Source organism: Schistocerca gregaria, chromosome 2 (assembly GCF_023897955.1).
Source record: "Schistocerca gregaria isolate iqSchGreg1 chromosome 2, iqSchGreg1.2, whole genome shotgun sequence".
Taxonomy (NCBI): domain Eukaryota; kingdom Metazoa; phylum Arthropoda; class Insecta; order Orthoptera; family Acrididae; genus Schistocerca; species Schistocerca gregaria.
Window position 1 is genome coordinate 257,173,450 of NC_064921.1, and position 22,391 is coordinate 257,195,840.

The window sequence follows — 22,391 nt, forward strand, 5'->3', positions numbered from 1 at the left end:
CATTCATAAGCTTCACCATGTCATAACCAAACGGTTACCTTCCAGCCTAACCTATACCTCAGGCTCAGCTACAGATCAGAGTGTCTCCGCAGTCAGTTTTAGTTTATTTATTTATTTATTTTTGCTTTCAAATTCATTGGCTTTGCCATCTAACAATAAAACTGACAATATATGTACCAAATGGTGACATGACAGCATTCATTAACATTACATCACAGACCAAAGCCAGTGACTCATACTGAACATTCCACTTGGCTTCTCAGAGGTGAAATGCTTTATATGTAACACAATACCTTTTTCATTTATACAGCTTGTTGCAAAATTCCAGTAAATGGTAAATAGTCAATTACACTGTCATGCAGTACTAAAGCATTCACTGCAGTGACTGATGGGAAAATTGCTGAAGATTTGAATAATTGTGTATGCTTGTCCATCAGTCCAGGCTTAATTATTTGATTCTGTTTTCAAGAATCTATCATGTTGATTGCCACCAACTCCTTAGATTTAGGGTGAGCAGGCATCATTCTTATTTAACATCTACATAGTGATAAGGGTGAAACCTTGAGTCCATATTAAACGTTGAACTATAGATGTTTTGATTCCAGTCCACTTGTAAGTTATCATAATGGCAGAATTCTGAATTCGTGTAGAGTCCAGAATTAGCAGAATCATTACCCAGGTTTTCCTTCGTATTGGTCTGAAATGCTAGTGTAATGAATCTTGGTGTTATTAGTTGTACAGAAGTTAGAATAGCCCGCATTTGCTTGGATGTGGTCAGTAGCGAAGGATATTCAAAAAGCTGCCATGAACAGAAAGTTAATGGTAGATGAATACCATCATTCAGAGTCCTCAAAAGTTTCAAGCATGCCGTATCTGTTACATTGATGTGGGGAATTTTTTGAATAAGTTCCTGCTTAGCATTCATAATAATTCAGTGCATGTCTCCAAAGAATCCCATTAGCACCTTAAAGGGACCTAGACGTCATGAGGGCCCAAAAAATGGAAAATTTTTATTTGATAAAATTCGGCAGTTCTTTACGATTCTAAAAATATATACTTTTTGCATAATGCCTCATCATTTTCATGTTTAAATTCCTTTCTAAAGTAGATGCAGCTTGTGAATGTCTTGCTGTCACACTTATGTCAAACACATCTGTTTCACAGCTACTCATTTTTGTAATATCCTTGAAGAACATATCAACTGTACTATGAGTAGAGAGTTATTACAATCAACCATTCTGTCAGTACAAGCAGATTATGCCTACTTCAGTTTTCTTATGTTTTTCACGTGTGTTCTTGTTGTAAACTGTGGCTGTGTATTTCAACCACTCTAAATCATAAAATGCCATAAATGAAGATGTTTAATTGCAGTTGTAAATTTTATGGTAATCAAGACAAGTGTGTTGTTGTAAATCATAAAACTGAAGAAATTGTTGCGTCTCAGCAAAGCGAGATTAAGTCTAAAAGTTCACATGGTGGTGCTTCAAAATGCAAGTTGGGACATCTTACTGAAAATGAATAAGATGTTGGTGTTGTAAACAGTGAAAATAATGATCATATTTTAATTAGTAAGAGCAAGCTTTCAGAATTGCTTTTGTCTGTTTCTAAATGTAAATGCTGTAATAGTGAAACAACATAGTCATTCCAAACTCCGAAATCAATTGCATACACACCTAAACGTCTTAAACTCAAGAGAGAACACAGCAGATGTGGTAAGCATAGCAGAAATCCAAAAGTTTGTTTTTCCATGTGGGAACAAATTCACTATGAAACAACAGCGAGGAAGAAATTGTAAACCACGCAAGGAACATCATCCGAACTCTACTCGAATTCCAGAATGATAATAAGTGGCACTGTGCATAGGAGATAAGTGTGACAGCTATGTGCATAGAATAAATGGCAATATTAATGAACAGTGCAATAAACTAGGAGTCATTTTCAAGGATCCCAACATATTTCTAAGTACAAAGTGTCTTGCCAAAGATGGTCTACATTTGAATAGGCTGGGCTCAAAAATATTCAGTAAGATGTTCATAGATACTTGCCAGGTCATAAAAAATAAGGGAAACTGATAAGTAGTGATGGGGGTGAAAAAACTTGTGTAGCATTAAGAAAGACAAAACCAAACCATTATCCGGCAAGAAATGTGCTAAAGCCCATAACTAATAGTCGAAGTAGGTATGTCCAGTGGAATATATATGGTTTAAACACTGATGCTTCAAACAATAAATGCTCCAAAATAGGTGAATTGGAAATCATTCTGTCAGAATGCGCAAATATTAGAGTTGTTTGTCTAAATGAGCACTGGTTTAGTGAGGACACAATTAAAATTCTAAACAAAATAGGGAACTTCAGATTAGTAGGTTAGCTTTTGCAGAAGAAACAAGTCATGTGGAGGCTCATGTACACTTCTACATAGTGATATAAATTAAGAGACCAGAAACTGTTTTAATTATTTAAATGAATAATGTGTGTTTGAGAGCTGTTGTGTTGAAATAGTGGACTCACTAGCAAATGTTATAATAATCTCAACATACAGAATTCCAGGGACATCAACAACAGAACTATTCTTATGTAAGCTTCCAGTTATGCTTTGTAGAGAAAAAAATACTACAATACAGCGAGTCATTGGGACGAGCTGCAGAGTTGATATACTCATGTGTGGAGGCAAGGCAAGGCAGTAGGAGAGTCACCTAATAGCAGTGATTGGCAGTTGGTCGAGACTCTCGGCCATGTATGGGGTCAATGTTCATTGCGAGCAAATTTCAGCCAATGGTGCCAGTCATCTGGGAGACTGGAGCAGCTGATACCCTTTGTAGTGCAGCTTTCAAGCCAGGTGCATACGAGACAACCGGGTGATGTAATGGAGTGATGTGTGCGCATAATCCTTTCCCTAATCTTTTAGTAGTATTGATCCCTGGGTGAAATGCAGTAAATAATTGATTAGAAAACAATGATACTGTCTGTGTGTTTACTATGTCTCCTTTTATTTTTCAGCATACTGATTTAAAAGACAAACATTACAAAATAGAAAATCTTGTAAAATATAAAATACTGTTGATAATATTAATGTAAATGATTTCTCACTTTGCATCTTTTTTTTAAAAAAAAAAAAAAAACATCAGTTTATCTCACTTTGCACCTCAAAAAAAAAAAAATGATCAGTTTAGTTTGTGTTTGATCACTTACCTTGAATAATCTTGATGTGTATACCTCTGTGAAATAAATAGATGGCTTGTGTGAAAGTGCTTGTTCATATGAAACATCTGGAGCAGATAACTGTGATATTGTTTGCTTGAATAATAAAAAGATCATATTTCAATATTCACTCTTTATGTTAGCTACCCTTTCACATTAATGATAATCACTTGGAAGGCACTAAGTATTATTGTTATGGAAGTGCAAAGAAGTGAAAGACCATGTGCCACTAGGTACACATTCAGGGGTAATTAGTCAGGCAGATGTTATTGGGCATAAGATCCCACTTTCAACTATCATATTGAACTTTAGTCCAACTGGCTAACCTAAAATAAGACAGCTTTTCCTTGGGAAAAGTAAATAAAATTATTAAAATAATGGAGGTGGTGGTGGTTGGGGAAGGGGGATCTTACAACTATCCTTTTTTTTTCTAAACCATTCAAATCCGAGATCAATGCAGAAATGTATGTTTTAAGGGTTGATGTCATGCTTACATTGCATTTGTGGTCAATCCTGTTCTGGTCATATCTTATTTCTTGAAATAAGAATGCTAAAGCATTATGTGTAAGTTTCAATGCCCCTGTAGTGCTTCCATCCTTTTCCCAAAATTTCCTGTCCAGATATAGGTGGCTCTTGCATGTTAAGTTTAAAGCATTCTGGCACTGGACAAGAATCCTGATTTCATTGTTTTTGTTAAAAGTCGCTAAAGCACAAGCCTTGCCTTGTTGTCCCCCCCCCCCCCCCCCCTTTTTTTTTAATAGTCCAAGCATTTCCTGTACAGTTTTAAATAAAATCCTTTTCCAGTAGGCACAGATTCCACCACTATATCATGCCTTTTCACTTCATCAAGCTGTTCCTGGGTGATTTTCACATTTTTCATTGTCTGAGCAGTGGCTGCCACCTCTTTGGCTAAAGAGCCAAGTGCTGAAAGATTCACCAGCACAGGAATTAGAAATGGGATAATTCTGCCAGTTGTCTTAGGTATTGATAGAACTCTAGGCATTTTAATAAATCCTTTTCTTATTACACCTTTCTGCATCCAGACAATTGAGTTGCCGATGCCACTGATTAAATGCAGTTTTCTAAAAATTCCACAGGTTGTTTCATCTTCTTTAGTATATAATGGGTGGTGTTCATAATTTACCATAAATTTATGCTCACACCTAATTGAAATTTTGTGCACATTGTTTAATCAACTGCAAATGCTGAAGTATGAGCCCTACACATGTAATGTCTTAGTTTTCTCAGCTAAAATAAAATCTGCAGCATGATGTTCCACCTAACATTTATTTGTAGCTTAAGCATGTCATGTTCCTTGCAGGCCACATCACCAAGTGACAGCCATTTTTGAAACTTTGTTACATGTAGGAATATGTAGGAATGTGGAATTATAGAATTATTTGTAAAGAATGCTGCCCCTCTGTTGAAGTCTTTCCACATCAGATGTACTGCCATAGTTTTTATTCAATTCCTTGGAGAATGAAGCAGGCAGTGGAAGAGGAGAGCTAACAAATGATTAATGGACCTAATAGCACCACCCATACTGTAGCCCACTGCTTGTAATTCCTAAACTTGGAGGAAAGGTCCAACTTGTCTTAGATGCATGAGTGATAAACACAATTATGGTACCAGTCTGTACACATCCTAAGAACATAGATGAAATAATATAGAAATTCCTCCAAATCAGGTCTTTTATGAGCACTGATATGCAATCTTCATTCTGTCAGTTCAAGATTGGCAAATCTTCCAGAATATATAAGCATTTATCTATGCAGGACAAAGCTAACTTTCAAGGTTCTTCTGTTTGGTTCAATATTACCTCAGGTGTTTTTATTTCAGCATTGGATACTGTACTTCGGCCCACACTAAAGAGTCAACTCACCTTGAAATGTCGATGAATTACTGCTTGTGACAGACGCATGGGAGCAACATATAACCAGCCTTTCAGGGCTGCTGGAAAGGAGTGGTGAAGCAACAGCTAACTTACGAAAATCACACTTTGTACTATAAAAGATCAACTTCCTTGATCACCTTTTAATCACAAAGAGAATCCTGCCAGACACAGATAAGATCAGTATAATTAAACATTTTCCTGTAGCCAGGATTAAAAGGCAGCTCAAAGGATTTTTGTGATTAGCATCATTTTCCTGGCAGTGCATTGAAGATTTATCAATGGTTTTGGAAGTGCTATTGAGTTTGCTGTGTGAAAATGTGCCCTGGTGATGGACAGGTGACTGCCGAATCGCATTCACTGATATAAAGTGCATACTTGTTCAAGCAAAGGTATTATATCATCCCAGTATGTCACTTGAAATGGGATAGTGACTGATTTGCCATCTGTTGGTTTGAGAGCATGTCTTTTCCAGAGAAGGATCATTGATATTGAAGTAACATTTTGTCCTATTGTGTTTGCTAGCAGGACATTATCCAGTTGCTAGAAGTCATATACTACCACAGAGCTAGAAGCATTAATGGTGATTCGGGATTTTCGAAAACTTAATTATTATTTGTATGGTACAAGAACAAACATTTATTGTGACCATCAAGTTTCTTGCTGACTTATAAATTACTACATGAAAGATTAGTCTGTTGGATTCTGACCTTGCAACAATATGACTTGTGTATTATATACATTAGTAGTACGGAGAATATTATTGCAGATGCTTTGTCCCACTTGCTGGAGGTTTGGCATCAGGAGAAAGTATCTGAAGAACAATCTGAAGAGTTTTCAATTCTGTTAGTGAAAGACAAGGTTCATCAAAGATATTACTTAGAGCTGTTTAGATCTATATGCCAATTGCAACTGCTAGACCATTGATCATATTTGATACAGCAAAGGTTATTCCAGCAGAATAATTTAACACTGCAAATCTATTATGAACTTGTGAATGATATGTATCTTCATAGAAGAAATGCATAAACTCAGAACTGGTGCATTTACATACCTTCCAAATATGAAGAAAAATTAAAATGGTCATGCACTATGCATGGAGCCATTTCAGCATTCTCAAATGGGCCCATAAAATAGCAGAATACTGTTATTACCCAAATCTTTGGTGTGATATGCAACAGATACTGAAGACATGTGGTATTTGTCAGAAGACTAAGCCAAATAGTAGAGGCAGCAAAGTGTTCCTTCAGTCAGTGATACTTGAAAAGCCACTAGCCATAATATACATCGATGTCTGTGGCTCATTGCCAAGATCACAGGGAAATTTCAAATACACTGCAGTATTTTTGAATATTTTTGTAAAGTATGCTAATATTTATCCTATCAAGACAGCCACTGGCTCACAGACTATTAAACATCTGTTCAATGATTACATACCTATAGTGGGCAAATGTGAAGCTATTCTTTATGATGTCATGGTGAATTTTACTTGTTTTAATTGGAGGACTGCTTTAACAATAACCAACATCACACAGATCCTAACATCACTGTCCTGAAGGAAATCCTGTGCAGGAGTTAAACAGTTTTGTGAGGACATATTGCCACAATTAGAAAACCAGTAGGGTCAAAAACAAAGAGAAATTTGGAAAAAATTATGAAACACTTACCCCACATGTCAACTCACTTCACCCTAGCCAAGATGTATCAGCAGCCACAAAGAAATGATTGGATAAACCAGATTCCAAAGTACCTAGATAAAACAATTTGTGGGAGAAATGAGTGTGAACCACCCTTGTCAACCTAACAAAAAATGCTAGGAAGAGGAACATAAATTATGAAAGGAAAAGGATGAGGATGCAGCAGTTCTAGGTAGGAGATAAAGTATTAATGAGAGCACACCCTTGTTCATCACTACTAATGAGGAAGAATAAAAAATGGCAATTACTTTATGTAGGACATTCTGAGAGTGTGAAAATCTCCCACCCAGGATCATATCATAAATGCTAGGAACAACGTTTACTCAAAACACACACATTCGAAGATTGAGTGCTCCACAACACAAGAAGGCTGTAGGAATGGGTACAGACAGACGACATTGGACAAATGGCTGCTGAAAACACCAGGTAAAGATGATTCTTCCCAGTCTCCCAGTACACGGAAACAGACCAATGTGAATAAATGGATAGTGAAAAATACCAAACCCAATCTATCAACTGATATTTATTTTTTAGGGATAAATGTGTAAATGGTTCTGGAAATTAAAATCCGACTATTTACCATCAAAACATATGTAGCCCAAGCAACAAGATTAATGAACTATTATTTAATATCCAAGAGCCACAAGGTATAGATTGTGCCCATGTTCTGTGCTTTAGTGAGCACCATGTTATGTCAGATATTGAAAAACTTGCTACAGATAATTACTGCTTAGCAACATCTTATTGCAGAAAATTCATAGAAAAAGGTGGACTAGTGATCTATGTCAGAAACAGTATCACATGTAGTGTAATTAATGTGTAGAATTTTTGTATACATCAACAGTTTGAAGTGCGTGCCATAGAGCTGGCTTTAAATAATTCTTATATAGCAGTTGTACACTACTGGCCATTAAAATTGCTACACCAAGAAAAAATGCATATGATAAACTGGTATTCATTGAACAAGTATATTATACTAGAACTGACATATGATTACATATTCACGAAATTTGGGTGCATAGATCCTGAGAAATCAGTACCCAGAACAACCTCCTTTGGCTGTAATAATGGCCTTGATACGCCTGGGCACTGAGTCAAACAGAGCTTGGATGGTATGTACAGGTACAGCTGCCCATGAGGCTTCAACACGATACCACAGTTAATTAAGAGTAGTGACTGGCATATTGTGACAAGCCAGTTGCTCGGCCACCATTGACAAGACGTTTTCAATTGGTGAGAGATCTGGAGAATGAGATGGCCATGGCAGCAGTCGAATATTTTCTGTATCCAGAAAGCCCCATACAGGACCTGCAACATGCGGTCGTGCATTATCCTGCTGAAATGTAGGGTTTCGCAGGGATCGAATGAAGGGTAGAGCCACAGGTCATAAAACATCTGAAATGTAACGTCCACTATTCAAAGTGCCGTCAATACGAACAAGACGTGACCGAGATGTGTAACCAATGGCACGCCATACCATCACGCCGGATGATACACCAGTATGGCGATGACAAATACATGCTTCCAATGTGCATTCACCGTGATTTCGCCAAACACTGGTGCGACCATCATGCTGCTGTAAACAGAACCTGGATTCATCCGAAAAAATGACGTTTTGCCATTCATGCACCCAGCTTCATTGTTGAGTACACCATCGCAGGCACCCCTGTCTGTGATGTAGCGTCAAGGGTAACCACAGCCATGGTCTCTGAGCTGATAGTCCATGCTGCTGCAAACATCGTCGAACTGATCGTGCACATGGGTGTTGTCTTGCAAACGTCCCCATCTGTTGGCTCATGAATCGAGACATGGCTGCATGATCCATTACAGCCATGCGGATAAGATGCCTGTCATCTCGACTGCTAGTGATACGAGGTCATGGGGATATAGCACGGCATTTCGTATTACCCTCCTGAACCCACCAATTCCATATTCTGCTAACAGTCATTGGATCTCGACCAACGCGAGCAGTAATGTCGCGATATGATATTCTGCAATCACGATAGGCTACAATCCCTTCTTTATCAAAGTCGCAAACGTGATGGTATGCATTTCTCCTCCTTACATGAACCATCACAACAACGTTTCACCAGGCAACGCCAGTCAACTGCTGTTTGTGTATGAGAAATCGGTTGGTAACTTGCCTCATGTAGGCACATTGTAGGTGTTGCCATTGGCGCCAACCTTGTGTGAATGCTCTGAAAAGCTAATCATTTGCATATCACAGCATCTTCTTCCTGTCGGTTAAATTTCGCGTCTGTAGCACGTCATCTTCATGGTGTAGCAATTTTAATGGCCAGTAGTGTAGCTTTATACAGGGTACCTTCAGGTAACTTTAGCATTTCTTTGAAACAGTTAGATGCACTCTTAATATACATACTCAAATTCAGTAGAGATGTCATAGTTGTTGGAAACTTCAATGAAAATTTCGTAACAAACTCCAGAGACAGAATAGATCTTGAGAACTTGATGTCATCATATAATCTTGCTTCTGTTGTAAATTTTCCCACCAGAATAACTTCACAAACAAAATCATCAACTGATAATGTATTTATTGACATAACTAAGATTGATACTATAGCTGTCAGCAAGTCCTGAATGGTCTCTCTGGCCATGATGGACAAAAAGTCACCATTAACAATTCAAGTATTTGTGAAGTTAATAGTGGTCCCAACTGGAAACTTACTAGGAAATCTACTGTTGAAACTATTGAGATCTTTAAATCAAGCCTCCAAAATGTAGACTGGGGTCCAGTATATAATGTAGAAAATGCCAATTCCAAATATAACCTTTTCAGTAATGAAGTGGCTCTAATATTTGAAAGTACCTTCCCAAAAAGAATATATAAAACCCACACTAAAAAATCCACCAACAAGCCTTGGATTACCACTGGAATTAGGATTTCATGCAAAAGAAGTCCAATCACTGCTTAAGGCCTTAGGCCCTTCCCAGAATCTCTTCACTGAATCCATTTCCCTCTTCACTCCTACAACATGCCACACACCCATCTTCAACATGCATGCCAAAATCCACAAACCTAACAATCCTGGTTGCAACATTGTAACTGATTATTGTACCCCCTGAAAGAATTTTAGCCCTCATTGACAAACACCTCCAACCAATTGCCCAGAATCTAGCCTCCCATGTCATAGACACCAACCCCTTCCATCGCCAACTCTCCACTATCCCCACCCTTTTACCTCCTGGATTTGTATTTGTCACTGTTGATGCTGCTTCCATATACACCTATATCCCTCATGCCCATGGTCATGCTGCTAATGAACACCTCTCTTAACGTCCTTCAGACTCCAAATCCACTAACTGTATCCTAATACACAACTAATTCTCCTTTGAAGGGAAGCTTTACAAACAACTCTGTGGCACAGCAACGGCACCCACATAGCACCCTCCTATGCCAACCTGTTTATGGGTCATTTAGAGGAAACTTTCCTAGCCTCCTGAAACCTCAAACCCCTGATCCGCTTCAGGTTCATTGATGATATCTTCATGAGCTGGACTCAGGACCAGGACACAATCCTCATTCCTTTACAACCTCAACACCTTCTCTCCCATCCACTTCACTTGGTCCTTCTGAACCCAGCATGCCACCTAACTGGACATCATCCTGCTCCTCCCTGAGGGCTCCATCCACACCCCTATCCAGTTTAAGCCCACCAATCACCTACAGCATCTGCATGTTTATAGTAACCAACTCTTCCACACCAAAATCTCCCTCCCATACAGCTTTGCCACCCGGGGACGGCATGTATACAGTGAAGGCAGATCCCTTGCCCAATATGCTTAAGGTCTCACAAAGAGCTTCACAGGCAGGCACTGCCCCCCCTCTCTCCCAGATATAATGCATTAACAGATTTTCTATTCCATATCCCCACACACCTCAAATCCTCCCACCACCCCCAAGAACCAGCTACAGAGGAGAACATCCCCATTTGTCATCCTTTGCCACCCTGAACTGGAACAACTGAACCACATCCTTTGTCAGCACTTTGATTATCTATCATCATGCCCTGAAATGAGGGTCTTCCTGCCCAAGGTTCTTCCCACCCCTCTTAAAGTGGTGTTCCATCACCCACCCAACCTCCACAACATTCTAGTCTATCCCTATGCCACACCCAATCCCAACCCCTTGCCTCAGGGATCATATTCCTGTGGAAGACTCACCTGTAAAAGCAGCCATATGAGGGATAAGCTCTTTACAAACAGTTTTAAGGGAATCAGATTAGTTTTTAACATTCCCTTGATAGGTCATTAAAGATGGAATGAAAGCTCAGATTATGTAAGGATGGGGAAGGACATCGGCTATGCCCTCTCAAAGGAGCTATCCCACCATTTGCCTTAAGCAATTTAAGGAAATCATGTATTTAAGGAAATCAGGATGGCCAGACATTGATCTGAATTGTCATCCTCCTGAATGTGAGTCCTGTGTGCTAACATTCTTTAAGCAATTGTTCTCTGTATTTACATTCATTTATTGTTTATTTTTTGACACTTTTTGCATTTCGAGGGAGATGTTCCCCAGGAGGAAACATCGTCATCCAATTCTTCATCATCTCTGGGATGGGATCTAAATTGATTTCCTCTTGGATGATGTCAATCTCATCATCAATTTACATTGAATCAAGTAAACTGTCCTCTTCTGTTAAAGAGTTAAGGCATGAAAGCCACTTGCCTTCACTGCATATAGCTGAACACTTTATAGAAGCTTTCTTGCAGGAAGAAGCTGCATTCCTTCTTACACTTGAAGGATACTGGGACACTGCTGGTTAGGTGGTTGTAATGGGGATCAGACAATTTTTTGAGGTTAACCATCCCCCTTTCAATGAATCCCACTGAGTGTTCCTCCTGATCTGAAGCAGCAAGTAGACACTGATGGAGTGCTGGCAAGTGGCAGCTTCATTGGAGACAAACATGCCAAACTGAAGGTTTTTTTTTTTTTTTTTGTTTTTCAATAAAACTCTCTAGAACAGTTGCCAATGAATTCAATTCAAAAGTATGAAGCTGACATACATGTACAAACATACAATGAAATTCACTGTTGCATCAGCAACCTTATCAGGGGCTCAGGAACTGCAAATCCTTTAGGTTTTTTTCTTCAATATTTCCCATGCTTTTTTCCCTTTTCTTAGATAGCCCTACTTCTTTGTGGGATTACCACAAAGAAATGTATTTAACCTAAAATGCTGTAAATTACCTACTGGCCTACTTAAATTAATAAATAGAATTAACTACCTAGGTAGATATGTAGCTAACTAAACTGCCCTTAAAAATAAATACTTGGATGAATGTGGATGATTTGGCGTTGAAAAGTAGCTGGATTTCACTTAAAAGTCTCAGCAGGAATTGTGCCCTACTCATACTTTCACTTTTTTATTTGTATCTTTGCAAAAGAGTGAATGTATCTGAAAATTTAAGAGCTCTTTGTATGCAGAATTTGATTCTTCACAATTGTCATAATTTACAGAGAAGGAAACGTAGTAGGTGAATATGGATTGAGGCTAAGAAATGAAAGAGGAAGCCGCCTGGTAGAGTTTTGCACAGAGCATAACTTAATCATACCTAACACTTGGTTCAAGAATCATAAAAGAAGATTGTATACATGGAAGAATCCCGGAGATACTAAAAGATATCAGATAGATTATATAATGGTAAGACAGAGATTTAGGAACCAGGTTTTAAATTGTAAGACATTTCCAGGGGCAGATGTGGACTCTGACCACAATCAATTGGTTAGATTAAAACTGAAGAAACTGCATAAAGGTGGGATTTTAAGGAGATGGGACCTGGATAAACTGAAAGAACCAGAGGTTGTACAGAGTTTCAGGGAGAGCATAAGGGAACAACTGACAGGAATGGGGGAAAGGAATACAGTAGAAGCAGTATGGGTAGCTTTGAGGAATTAAATAGTGATGGCAGCAAAGGATCAAGTAGGTAAAAAGATGAGGGCTAGTAGAAATCCTTGGGTAAAAGAAGAGATACTGAATTTAATTGATGAAAGGAGAAAATACAAAAATGCAATAAGTGAAGCAGGCAATAAGGAATACAAACATCTCAAAACTGAGATTGACAGGAACTGCAAAATGGCTATGCAGAGATGACTAGGGGACAAATGTAAGGATGTAGAAGCTTATCTCACTAGGGGTAAGATAGATACTGCCTAGAGGACAATTAAAGAGTCCTTTGCAGAAAAGAGAACCACTTGCATGAATATCAGGAGCTCAGATGGAAACCCAGTTCTAAGCAAAGAGGGGAAAGCAGAAAGGTGGAAGAGTAATAGAGGGTCCATATAGGGGTGATGTTCTTGAGGACAATATTTTGGAAATGGAAGAGAATGTAGATGAAGATGAAATGGGAGATATGATACTGCGTGAAGAGTTTGAGAGAGCACTGAAAGACCTAAGTCGAAACAAGACCCCGGGAGTAGACAACATTCCATTAGAACTACTGACAGCTTTGGGAGAGCCAGTCCTGACAAAACTCTGCCATCTGGTGAGCAAGATGTATGAGACAGGCGAAATTCCCTCAGACTTCAAGAAGAATATAATAATTCTAATCCCAAAGAAAGCAGGTGTTGACAGATGTGAAAATTACTGAACTATCAGTTTAATAAGTCACAGCTGCAAAATTCTAATACTAATTCTTTACAGACGAATGGAAAAACTGGTAGAAGTCGACCTCTGGGAAGATCAGTTTGGATTCCTTAAAAATGTTGGAAAACGAGAGGCAATACTGACCTTACGCCTTATCTTAGAAGCAGGATTAAGGAAAGGCAAACCAACATTTCTAGCATTTATAGACTTAGAGAAAGCTTTTGACATTGTTGACTGGAATACTCTCTTTCAAATTCTAAAGGTGGCAGGGGTAAAATACAGGGGGCGAAAGGCTATTTACAATTTGTATAGACACCAGATGGCAGTTATAAGAGTTGAGTGGCATGAAAGGGAAGCAATGGTTGGGAAGGGAGTGAGACAGGCTTGTAGCCTCTCCCCAATGTTATTCAATTTGTATATTGAGCAAGCAGTAAAGGAAACAAAAGAAAATTTGGAGTAGGTATTAAAATCCATGGAGAAGAAGTAAAAATTTGAGGTTTGCCAGTGACATTGTAATTCTGTCAGAGACAGCAAAGGACTTGGAAGAGCAGTTGAACGGAATGGACAGTGTCTTGAAAGGAGGGTATAAGATGAACATCAACAAAAGCATAATGAGGATAATGGAATGTAGTCGAAATAAGTCGGGTGATGCTGAGGGAATTAGATCAGGAAATGAGACACTTAAAGTAGTAAAGGAGTTTTGCTATTTGGGGAGCAAAATAACTGATGATGGTCGAAGTAGAGAGGATATAAAATATAGACTGGCAATGACAAGGAAAGCGTTTCTGAAGAAGAGAAATTTGTTAACATCGAGCATTGATTTAAGTGTCAGGAAGTCGTTTCTCAAAGTATTTGTATGGAGTGTAGCCATGTATGGAAGTAAAACATGGACGATAACTAGTGTGGACAAGAAGAGAATAGAAGCTTCTGAAATGTGGTGCTACAGAAGAATGCTGAAGATTAGATTGGTAGATCACATAACTAATGAGGAGGTATTGAATGGAATTAGGGAAAAGAGGAGTTTGTGACACAACTTGATGAGAAGAAAGGACCGGTTGGTAGGACATGTTCTGAGGCATCAAGGGATCACAAATTTAGCATTGGATGCAGCGTGGAGGGTAAAAATCGTAGAGGGAGACCAAGAGATGAATACACTAAGCAGATTCAGAAAGATGTAGGCTCCAGTAGGTACTGGGAGATGTAGAAGCTTGCACAGGACAGAGTAGCATGGAGAGCTGCATCAAATCAGTCTCAGGACTGAAGACCACAACAAACAATAACAACAGTTTCAATTTAAAGTAGCTATTTTTAAGTTACAGGCATTGTAATATGAGATAAATCACTTTTCCACCAAGATGATAAAAATTGCTGATTTATGACGATCCAGTGTGGCTAAATGGCTGAACCAGTTTTAATTTTTTAGTACTTCATTCTACACAAATTTTTATGCTGTTTCACTTTGGCATTTTGAAAATTTTTCTGTGAGGTGTATCATTTTCGTTTTATAATGGTGTTTTGGCCCTCAAAAGTTTTGCATAAACCAGAAACCAATGCAAACTCACTGAATTTTTATTTGGATTATATAATGTTGATTAAAATTATTTCCAGCTTGTGCATATTTATTGACCAGTGCAGTTTTTTTTTTTATTCTAATTTTCCTGGGCTAATCGATTAGATGCTGATGGTGTATGTAACAAGTGTTGACATGACCTATATAAGCAGACATCCATTTCACTAATTCTGACAGCTTCTATGTTTTCAGCACCTTAAACCCTTGAACATGACTTTAAAGTGGAAACTGCACTAATGTAAATTATAATAAATTGTGCTGTCCATGATGTGCAAGTTGTCATTTAAAAAATTCAGCAAAACTGCTAACCCAAATTAAATAGCTTGTCATGTCACAGCAGCCATATTTGGATGTACATTGCCTGCTAAAAAGTGCATTCCTCCCTGTCAAAGAAATGGCAGTAGCACAGAGATAACAGCTTGTGCAATGTTACTGTTACTTCACCCTGCACAAACACCTAATGTGATCACAGGTTGTTCATCAGGAGTAATATACTCATTGATGGAGCATAGTTGTACCCTAGAATGAATGTTGCAAACATTATTCACCCATAAACTTGGCACACTCTGCTCACACAGTCAAAATAGAGGGTGCACAGACAGGCCTCTTGAATACCATCTGACCACTATTGACTGTGACAATTGAATTACTAGCATTACAACCCCTCAGTATGCACATATTACATCCTGGTGCCACTGAGAACAGTGCTTGAAGAGTTGCATTTTTTTCTGGCAGTGCAGATTAGGTATACCAGTGCTATATGTGGGACAAATACAGAATCATTGTTATCACACTTCCATCTGCGGGCATGCTAATCTCTACCTTATTTTAAACTTTCTAGCTGCCACATTCACATGCACTAGATACCAATTTTTGTATTCAGTCAGGTGAATGTCCATTCCAGAAGTTTGCCATTCTTGTCTTCAGTAGTGGTTAAATTTGCTTGGAGATTGTTGTTCAATATGCGAAACAGAGGCAAATTTCTCTAATATGTTTAAAAATTGTTGTTTTGGTTTATGGATATAAGTCGGGTACTATGTCATTAATTTTTTGTGGTATTATCAGTTTCTCTCTCTCTCTCTCTCTCTCTCTCTCTCTCTCTCTCTCTCTCTCTCTCTCTCTCACACACACACACACACACACACACACACACACACACACACAGGAGAGAGAGAGAGAGAGACAGGGAGAGAGAGAGAGAGAGAGAGAGAGAGAGAGAGAGAGAGAGAGAGAGAGAGAGAGAGAGAGAGAGAGAGAGAGAGAGAGAGAGCTTCTATATTATTCAAGTAAATTCATTACATGATATTCATTTCATGTGAATGCATGAACTGTTACATTATCACACTATTAGGTAACAATAAAAAAGATAAATATGGTTTTGGAATGGTACTTTTACTATAATCAGTGTTTAAAATTGAGGTCCAGTTAGCACAAGAGTACAATAGTAATGTAGAGTTGAACTGAAATGCTGCTTGTGGAAATAATTTAGTAAATTTGCATATGTTGTGCCATGTGAGATGATCTGTGGCCCTTCATATATTTTGATTGATAAAGTCCAGGTATGCAGACACTCTGGTGAAGACAGATGGAGCACCTTGAGTACCACACGGCATCATTCCCCAGGACACAACACCGATGAGCTCACCGTTCTGCGCCAGGGGTCCTCCGGAATCACCCTGCACACACCGTAAACAGGATATGAAGAAGTGCTTCTAGAATAAATATCAGTGCTTCTAGAATAAATAAGCTATGGAGTTACTGTAGATTTTCTCCTCAAAATTTGATACATGCTTACATTTCTGCAAGGTGCTACATTCCATCAAAAAGTCTTAGGTTAGTAATATCAATCCAAAGTGTGACTGTTTTTCAGTCTTAGTACATAACAGCAGCAGTTGCATAAATTATGTTTAGTGTTGCCACAGGTTTGGAATAACTGAGATAACCCATTTGTTGTAATAATGCAATAAAGTGCTTTGAACATTTAAAGAAATAATATATTTCTGATCAGAAGGACTGCTTCAGAGGAAAAAGAATGAAGACAGATTGAGGTAGATGAACAAAGACAGTTTCTATGGCCCTAAACGTATTGTCAGCCAAATATATTTAATCTAGATGAACACAAAGTTCACAGAAAGTCTAGGATAACTGCATCATAATTAACAAATTAACCTAAAAATAAGTAACATCCTTGTTTAGTCAAATGAAAGTACTGGAAACTGTTACTTACAAAGCAGACAGAGATGCCATCATAGATGGGTCCTGTGCAGACCATAGTCTCTGTAAGTGGGTTCGGCCCCGAATATATGTCATCAATATTTTGTCTGCAAGTTTCATAGTCGATGACTGTGACATCAACTGTCTGTAGAACAGTCTCCATTGGATCGTCCGCTGCTCCCCAGCCAGATAAGACAGCTGTAGATCCACCTGATGTAACAATGAAATGCAGGTTATAGCAGGCAAAGTCATCTAAGGACACACTGTCAGTTGTGCTCTGGTTAGTCATGCGAGGCCTGATATCACAGATCTCTCTGTTTAACATACAACTGACTTTACAATCAAAGCCTATTTCAATGCTCCCATCCACCAATACTGATTTAGATTTCCCATCATTTCTGTAAAACACTTAAGGTAATAATATCAGGATCGTTCCCGCAGAAAATAAATATCCTATTTCCTTCCACATCCTTCCAGAATCATAGCTTGCACTCAGTCTCTGATTACATCATCATCACATGTGTATATCCTACAATACACACCGACTTCAAATTCTTGTAATGTACTGCAAGCCCTTCACGTATGCAAAAGAATGTACTGCATTTGCTATGTATTTCTTCTCAAAGACATCACATGGCTCTGGCAACAAACATGCAGGGGATGGTCAAAACTATGGAAACACCACAAACACAACACATTACATGCCTGATATGGTGCATAAAAATCATTCACATTCATGACAGTTTCCATTCACCTCGAAGTGGACCAGAGCAGGTCCTGTTTGGTTTTCAAGGGAATCTTGTAGCATTCCTCCTGCAAAATAGTAACAAGTCCAGGTAACAATGATGAAGGTGGGTAGCAATCGCACACCCTTCCCTCCAATGAGGACCATAGAGACTCAATGATATTGATATATGGTAACTATGGGGCTGGGAGAGATGCGACAGTTCATCTGCATACTCACAAAACCTGTCATGGATGATGCAAGCAGTGTGAACAGGGGCTCTGTAGTCTCGAAATACAGCGTCACTATTGGAATGGAGCTGATCAACCAAAATGATCATATAATCCTTGATATTAATGCAACCTCGTAGAGTAACCACTGGACCCATTGAATACCACATTATATATGCCAAAATTATCATTGAACTACCACCATGTTTCACTCTTGGGATGTAAACTTCACCCGTAGTTGGAAACAGCATGCAGTCAGACTCGTTTGACCAAATGATTTTTTCTATTGTTCCATAACCCAGGTTTTATGGCTTTGACACCATGTTTTCCTGTTGTGGGCATTTGCATCACTCGTGGTTTTGGAATTCCAGCTCGTCCTGAAATTCCTTGCTTATGGAATTCCACTTGTGATGTTTTGACATTGACAGGGTTCAAAAGTGTGATATTTACCTCTCCAATGACTTTTGCAGCTGTTATCCTCTTTATTTTTTGTGACATCCCTCTTTGATGACCCCCATCACAATCGCTCAACACACGTTATCATCTGTATTGTGATTACTGGATGATGTTTCACTGCTTTCCCTGTATGTGATATAAACCCTTGATATGATGACTCTTGAAGGACTAAACATTTTGCACCCACCTTATTAGTATCAACAATTTTCCCACATTCGAATTCACTTGGCACACATGATGCACTCAGAGTTACACATAACATTGTTCTGACCATGACTGACACTTGTAACATATTGAGGACGTTGCCCAACTGCCATTCATGGTCAAATAAAACAGCACAACCACCAGGCTTGGCTGGAATTCATATTTATGTTCAAGCATGCATCTCTCATAGCTTTTCCACACCTCTGCTGAACCCCTGTATGTATAATGAGTTGTGTTCCTAGATCTTCGCACATCACTTTTCCAGAAGCTTTGAATGCACTGATATGGTATTGTGCTCATATACACATTTCAATTGTCTGTCTACAAAAGTGATTTTACATATGGAAATTATAATGTCTGCAAAGTGACTACAACATAATGATACTTTGTAGACTGCACTAAAGCAATTATGTATGATGCTGCATTACTCGAAATCATAATTAATCTTCTGCTGTACCCACAGAACTTAACACTTATAAGTTCTTTAATAACAGAAGAATCCCTTCCCATTGCTCTCTCGCTCAGCTTATGAAAAATTTGCACACTTGGTTTTGGTTTAATATAACAACAGTTGTGAGGAAAGGATTACTAAATAGACCCTTAAAGAAAAGAAATAAAATGGAGGAATTACCTGAATGTTATGGAAGTCACTAGATATTATGCACATGTACAGACAAAGAACTGATTCCGATTTCAAAAAATTGTATGATTTTTCAAGAGAACAAATTTCATAAATTGAACAAATCAATTATATGTTGATTCACCTCTGGCTCATATGCAAGCAGTTATTCATCTTAGCACTGATTGACAGAGTTGTTGGATGACCTCTTGGGGGATATAATGTCTAGTTGTGTCCAACTGGTATGTTAGATTTTTAAAATCCCAAGCTGATTGTGGGGCCCTGCACATAACGCTGCAAACATTCTCAGTTGGGGAGAGATCCGGCTATGTTATGGAATGATCTGGCTATCATGCTGGCCAGGGTAGGGTTTGACAAGCATGAAGACAAGCAGTAGAAACTCTCCTATGTGCAGGTGGGCATTGTCTTGCTGAAACGTAAGTCCCAGATGGCTTACCATCAAGGGCAACAGAAGGGTACTTAGAATGTCGTCGACATACCACTGCATTGCACACAGAGAGATTTTCTACTGCTTGTCATCGAACCTTACCTCGACCAGCAAGGTCGCTGGGTTTCTCCCCAATTGAGAAACTTTGGAGCACTATGGATAGGACCCTCCTACCAGCTAGGGATTTTGATGATCTAACACATCAATTGAACATATTTTGACAAGGTATCCCTCAGGAGTACATCCAACAATTCTATCAGTCGATGCCAAACTGAGTAACTGCTTGCTTAATGGCCAGAGGTGGGCCAACACATTACTGACTAGCTCAATTTGTGAACCTCGTTCTTTTAAAAAATTATCCAGGTCTTCTGAAATTGTAATCATTTGTCTGTCTGTCTGTAAATATACACCACATCTACTGATTTCTGTCCCACTTGGATAATTCCTTCATGGCATGTCTTTTTACTTTATCTTTTGTCTTAGAGTGTATTTTGGACATTTGGGTTAACAGCCTATGTTCTATTAGTGAATTAACAGCTACAGTTCTGAACTGGCCTACCTGCAGGGATTGAACCAGCAGTGGGCAAACTGATAGTCTGCACGTACGTGCCCAGAGACAGTGAGGACTGCAGGGTGAAGACAGCAATATCGTGTGGAGCTACGTCTCTGAAGGAAAAAAAATTGTTTCCTGTAAGCACTGTGTTAAGTTAGCTACTTTATAAAGACAGTCATAACTGCTGAATCACAATGAACACTATCTTATTAGTATGTGAGTCGCTAATACAAGAAAATACACTCTAGTGAACTGAATTTCTTTGTGGCAATGAAAACATTAATTTCACTATTTCAAATAAAATCCACTAAATGCAAATATCTGAGCATCAGCTCTGTTGGGTATTGATGTACTACCTATTAATGACCAATGAAAATCTGTGCCGGACTGGGTATTTAACCCAGCTTCCCTGCTTATTCTGAGCTGTTGTATCAAACATTTTAGTTCAAGAGCCAATACTGACACTGTGGGGTAGAACCATGGGCCACATACGAACCGATCTTATAATTAATTGGTAACCTAGGTAAATTAGTTATGAGTGACCAACAGACTAGATACAGTAAGGACATGATAAGTTGACCTCCTGTCCCTAAGTTCTAATTGTTAAAAGTCAGCACCATCCAGAATTCATCATACTGACTGTTCTATGTTTCCTACAGAAGCCATAAAGCTACTAAATCACATGCAAATTACAAAAAATACAGCACTTCACTTCAAAAGCACAACTCCCAAAGAAATTGAAAAAAATCATAAAATTACTTAAAAGCTCTGGTTCTTCTGGATATGATGGAATCAAATAGGATTCTAAAATCATTTGCAGACTTAATCAGTCACATATTATGCTATTTATGTAACCACTCACTCTAAACTAGGACATTTCCAGACATACTGAAACATTTAATACTGCTGCCCATCAACAAAAGTGGGGAAGGAATGTACTATCCATTATCAGCCCATCTCTTTACTGCCAGTGTTCTCACTGGTGTTTGAGAGAGTAGTTTATGATAGGATTCATGGCCATATGACACAACATGGATTACTGACATCTACACAGTTCGGCTTTCATAAGGGATTCTCTACAGAGAGCTATATTTAGCCTAACAGCCCCCAGGGGCTCGGCATTCATTTGCTGGGTACGGGCTTTGCGACCCTGGGGTTCTTGAACTGGGGACTGGTAACCGCCATCAGTCCTCTGTCACCATCAGCTCTGAACATGCTTCAACGACCACCGTACGGCGCGGCGGTGGAATGTTGTGTGTCTCAGGGAGAGGGGATCTTGGCTTGACTGGCCAGATTGCGAAGATGGAATAAACCTCTATAAACAACCCCTCGATCTCAAGGTGTGCTGCACACCGATGAGATGCATGGCTATTGAGGTGGAACAGTCATTAGCGGGCAATCTCTGGGGAACCTGCCGCACCTCAGTTGTATAAGGCTTACCTAGGCACGCGGGGCTCTGTCTAGGTGGACTTCTAGTTCCCTAGCTGCTCATGAGACTGAGCCAGTGGAAAGGGTGGGCCGCTGGTGGGTTCTAACACCCAATCCAACAAGAGGGCTCGTGTAACCAGTACTCCTGATTCAGTTACTAGTAACAGATTGCAAACTGCTTCGCAGAATGTATTTTTCATAATTAAAAGAAAGGAATGGAGTTTTGATAAAGTTTCACCATTTTATATACAGAAAGGCTTAGAAGGCATTGTTGGCACCTTAAAATCTGTCAAGAGCTTGCGAAATGGAACCTTGTTGGTTGAAACATCTAGTTTCCAGCAAGTCCAGAAACTTCAGAAAGCACAATTTCTTGGGGAGTTTGCAATAGAGACTGAATTTCACAACACCTTGAACCAGAGCAAAGGGGTTGTGACTTGCAGAGATCTCATTGACATTCCCCAAGACAAACTGAAGGCTGATTGGTCCAGGGAGGGAATTGTCGACGTGCAACACGTTATGAAACGGGTGGATGGTACTCTCATAAAGACTGA

General features: G+C 39.0%; 1 protein-coding gene across 1 annotated transcript in view; it reads right to left on the reverse strand.

The window, feature by feature from the left end:
• Positions 1-16,322: 16,322 nt before the first annotated feature.
• The window catches only part of LOC126336815 (trypsin-1-like), a 56,382-nt gene continuing 50,313 nt past the window's right edge, over positions 16,323-22,391 (reverse strand). The window contains exons 5-7 of the mRNA XM_050000873.1: positions 20,419-20,525; positions 17,192-17,388; positions 16,323-16,640 (exon numbers count right to left, since the gene is read on the reverse strand). Coding sequence (XP_049856830.1) covers positions 16,497-16,640; positions 17,192-17,388; positions 20,419-20,525 — 448 coding nt within the window. The 3' untranslated portion in view covers positions 16,323-16,496. The remainder of the gene's footprint in view (positions 16,641-17,191; positions 17,389-20,418; positions 20,526-22,391) is intronic.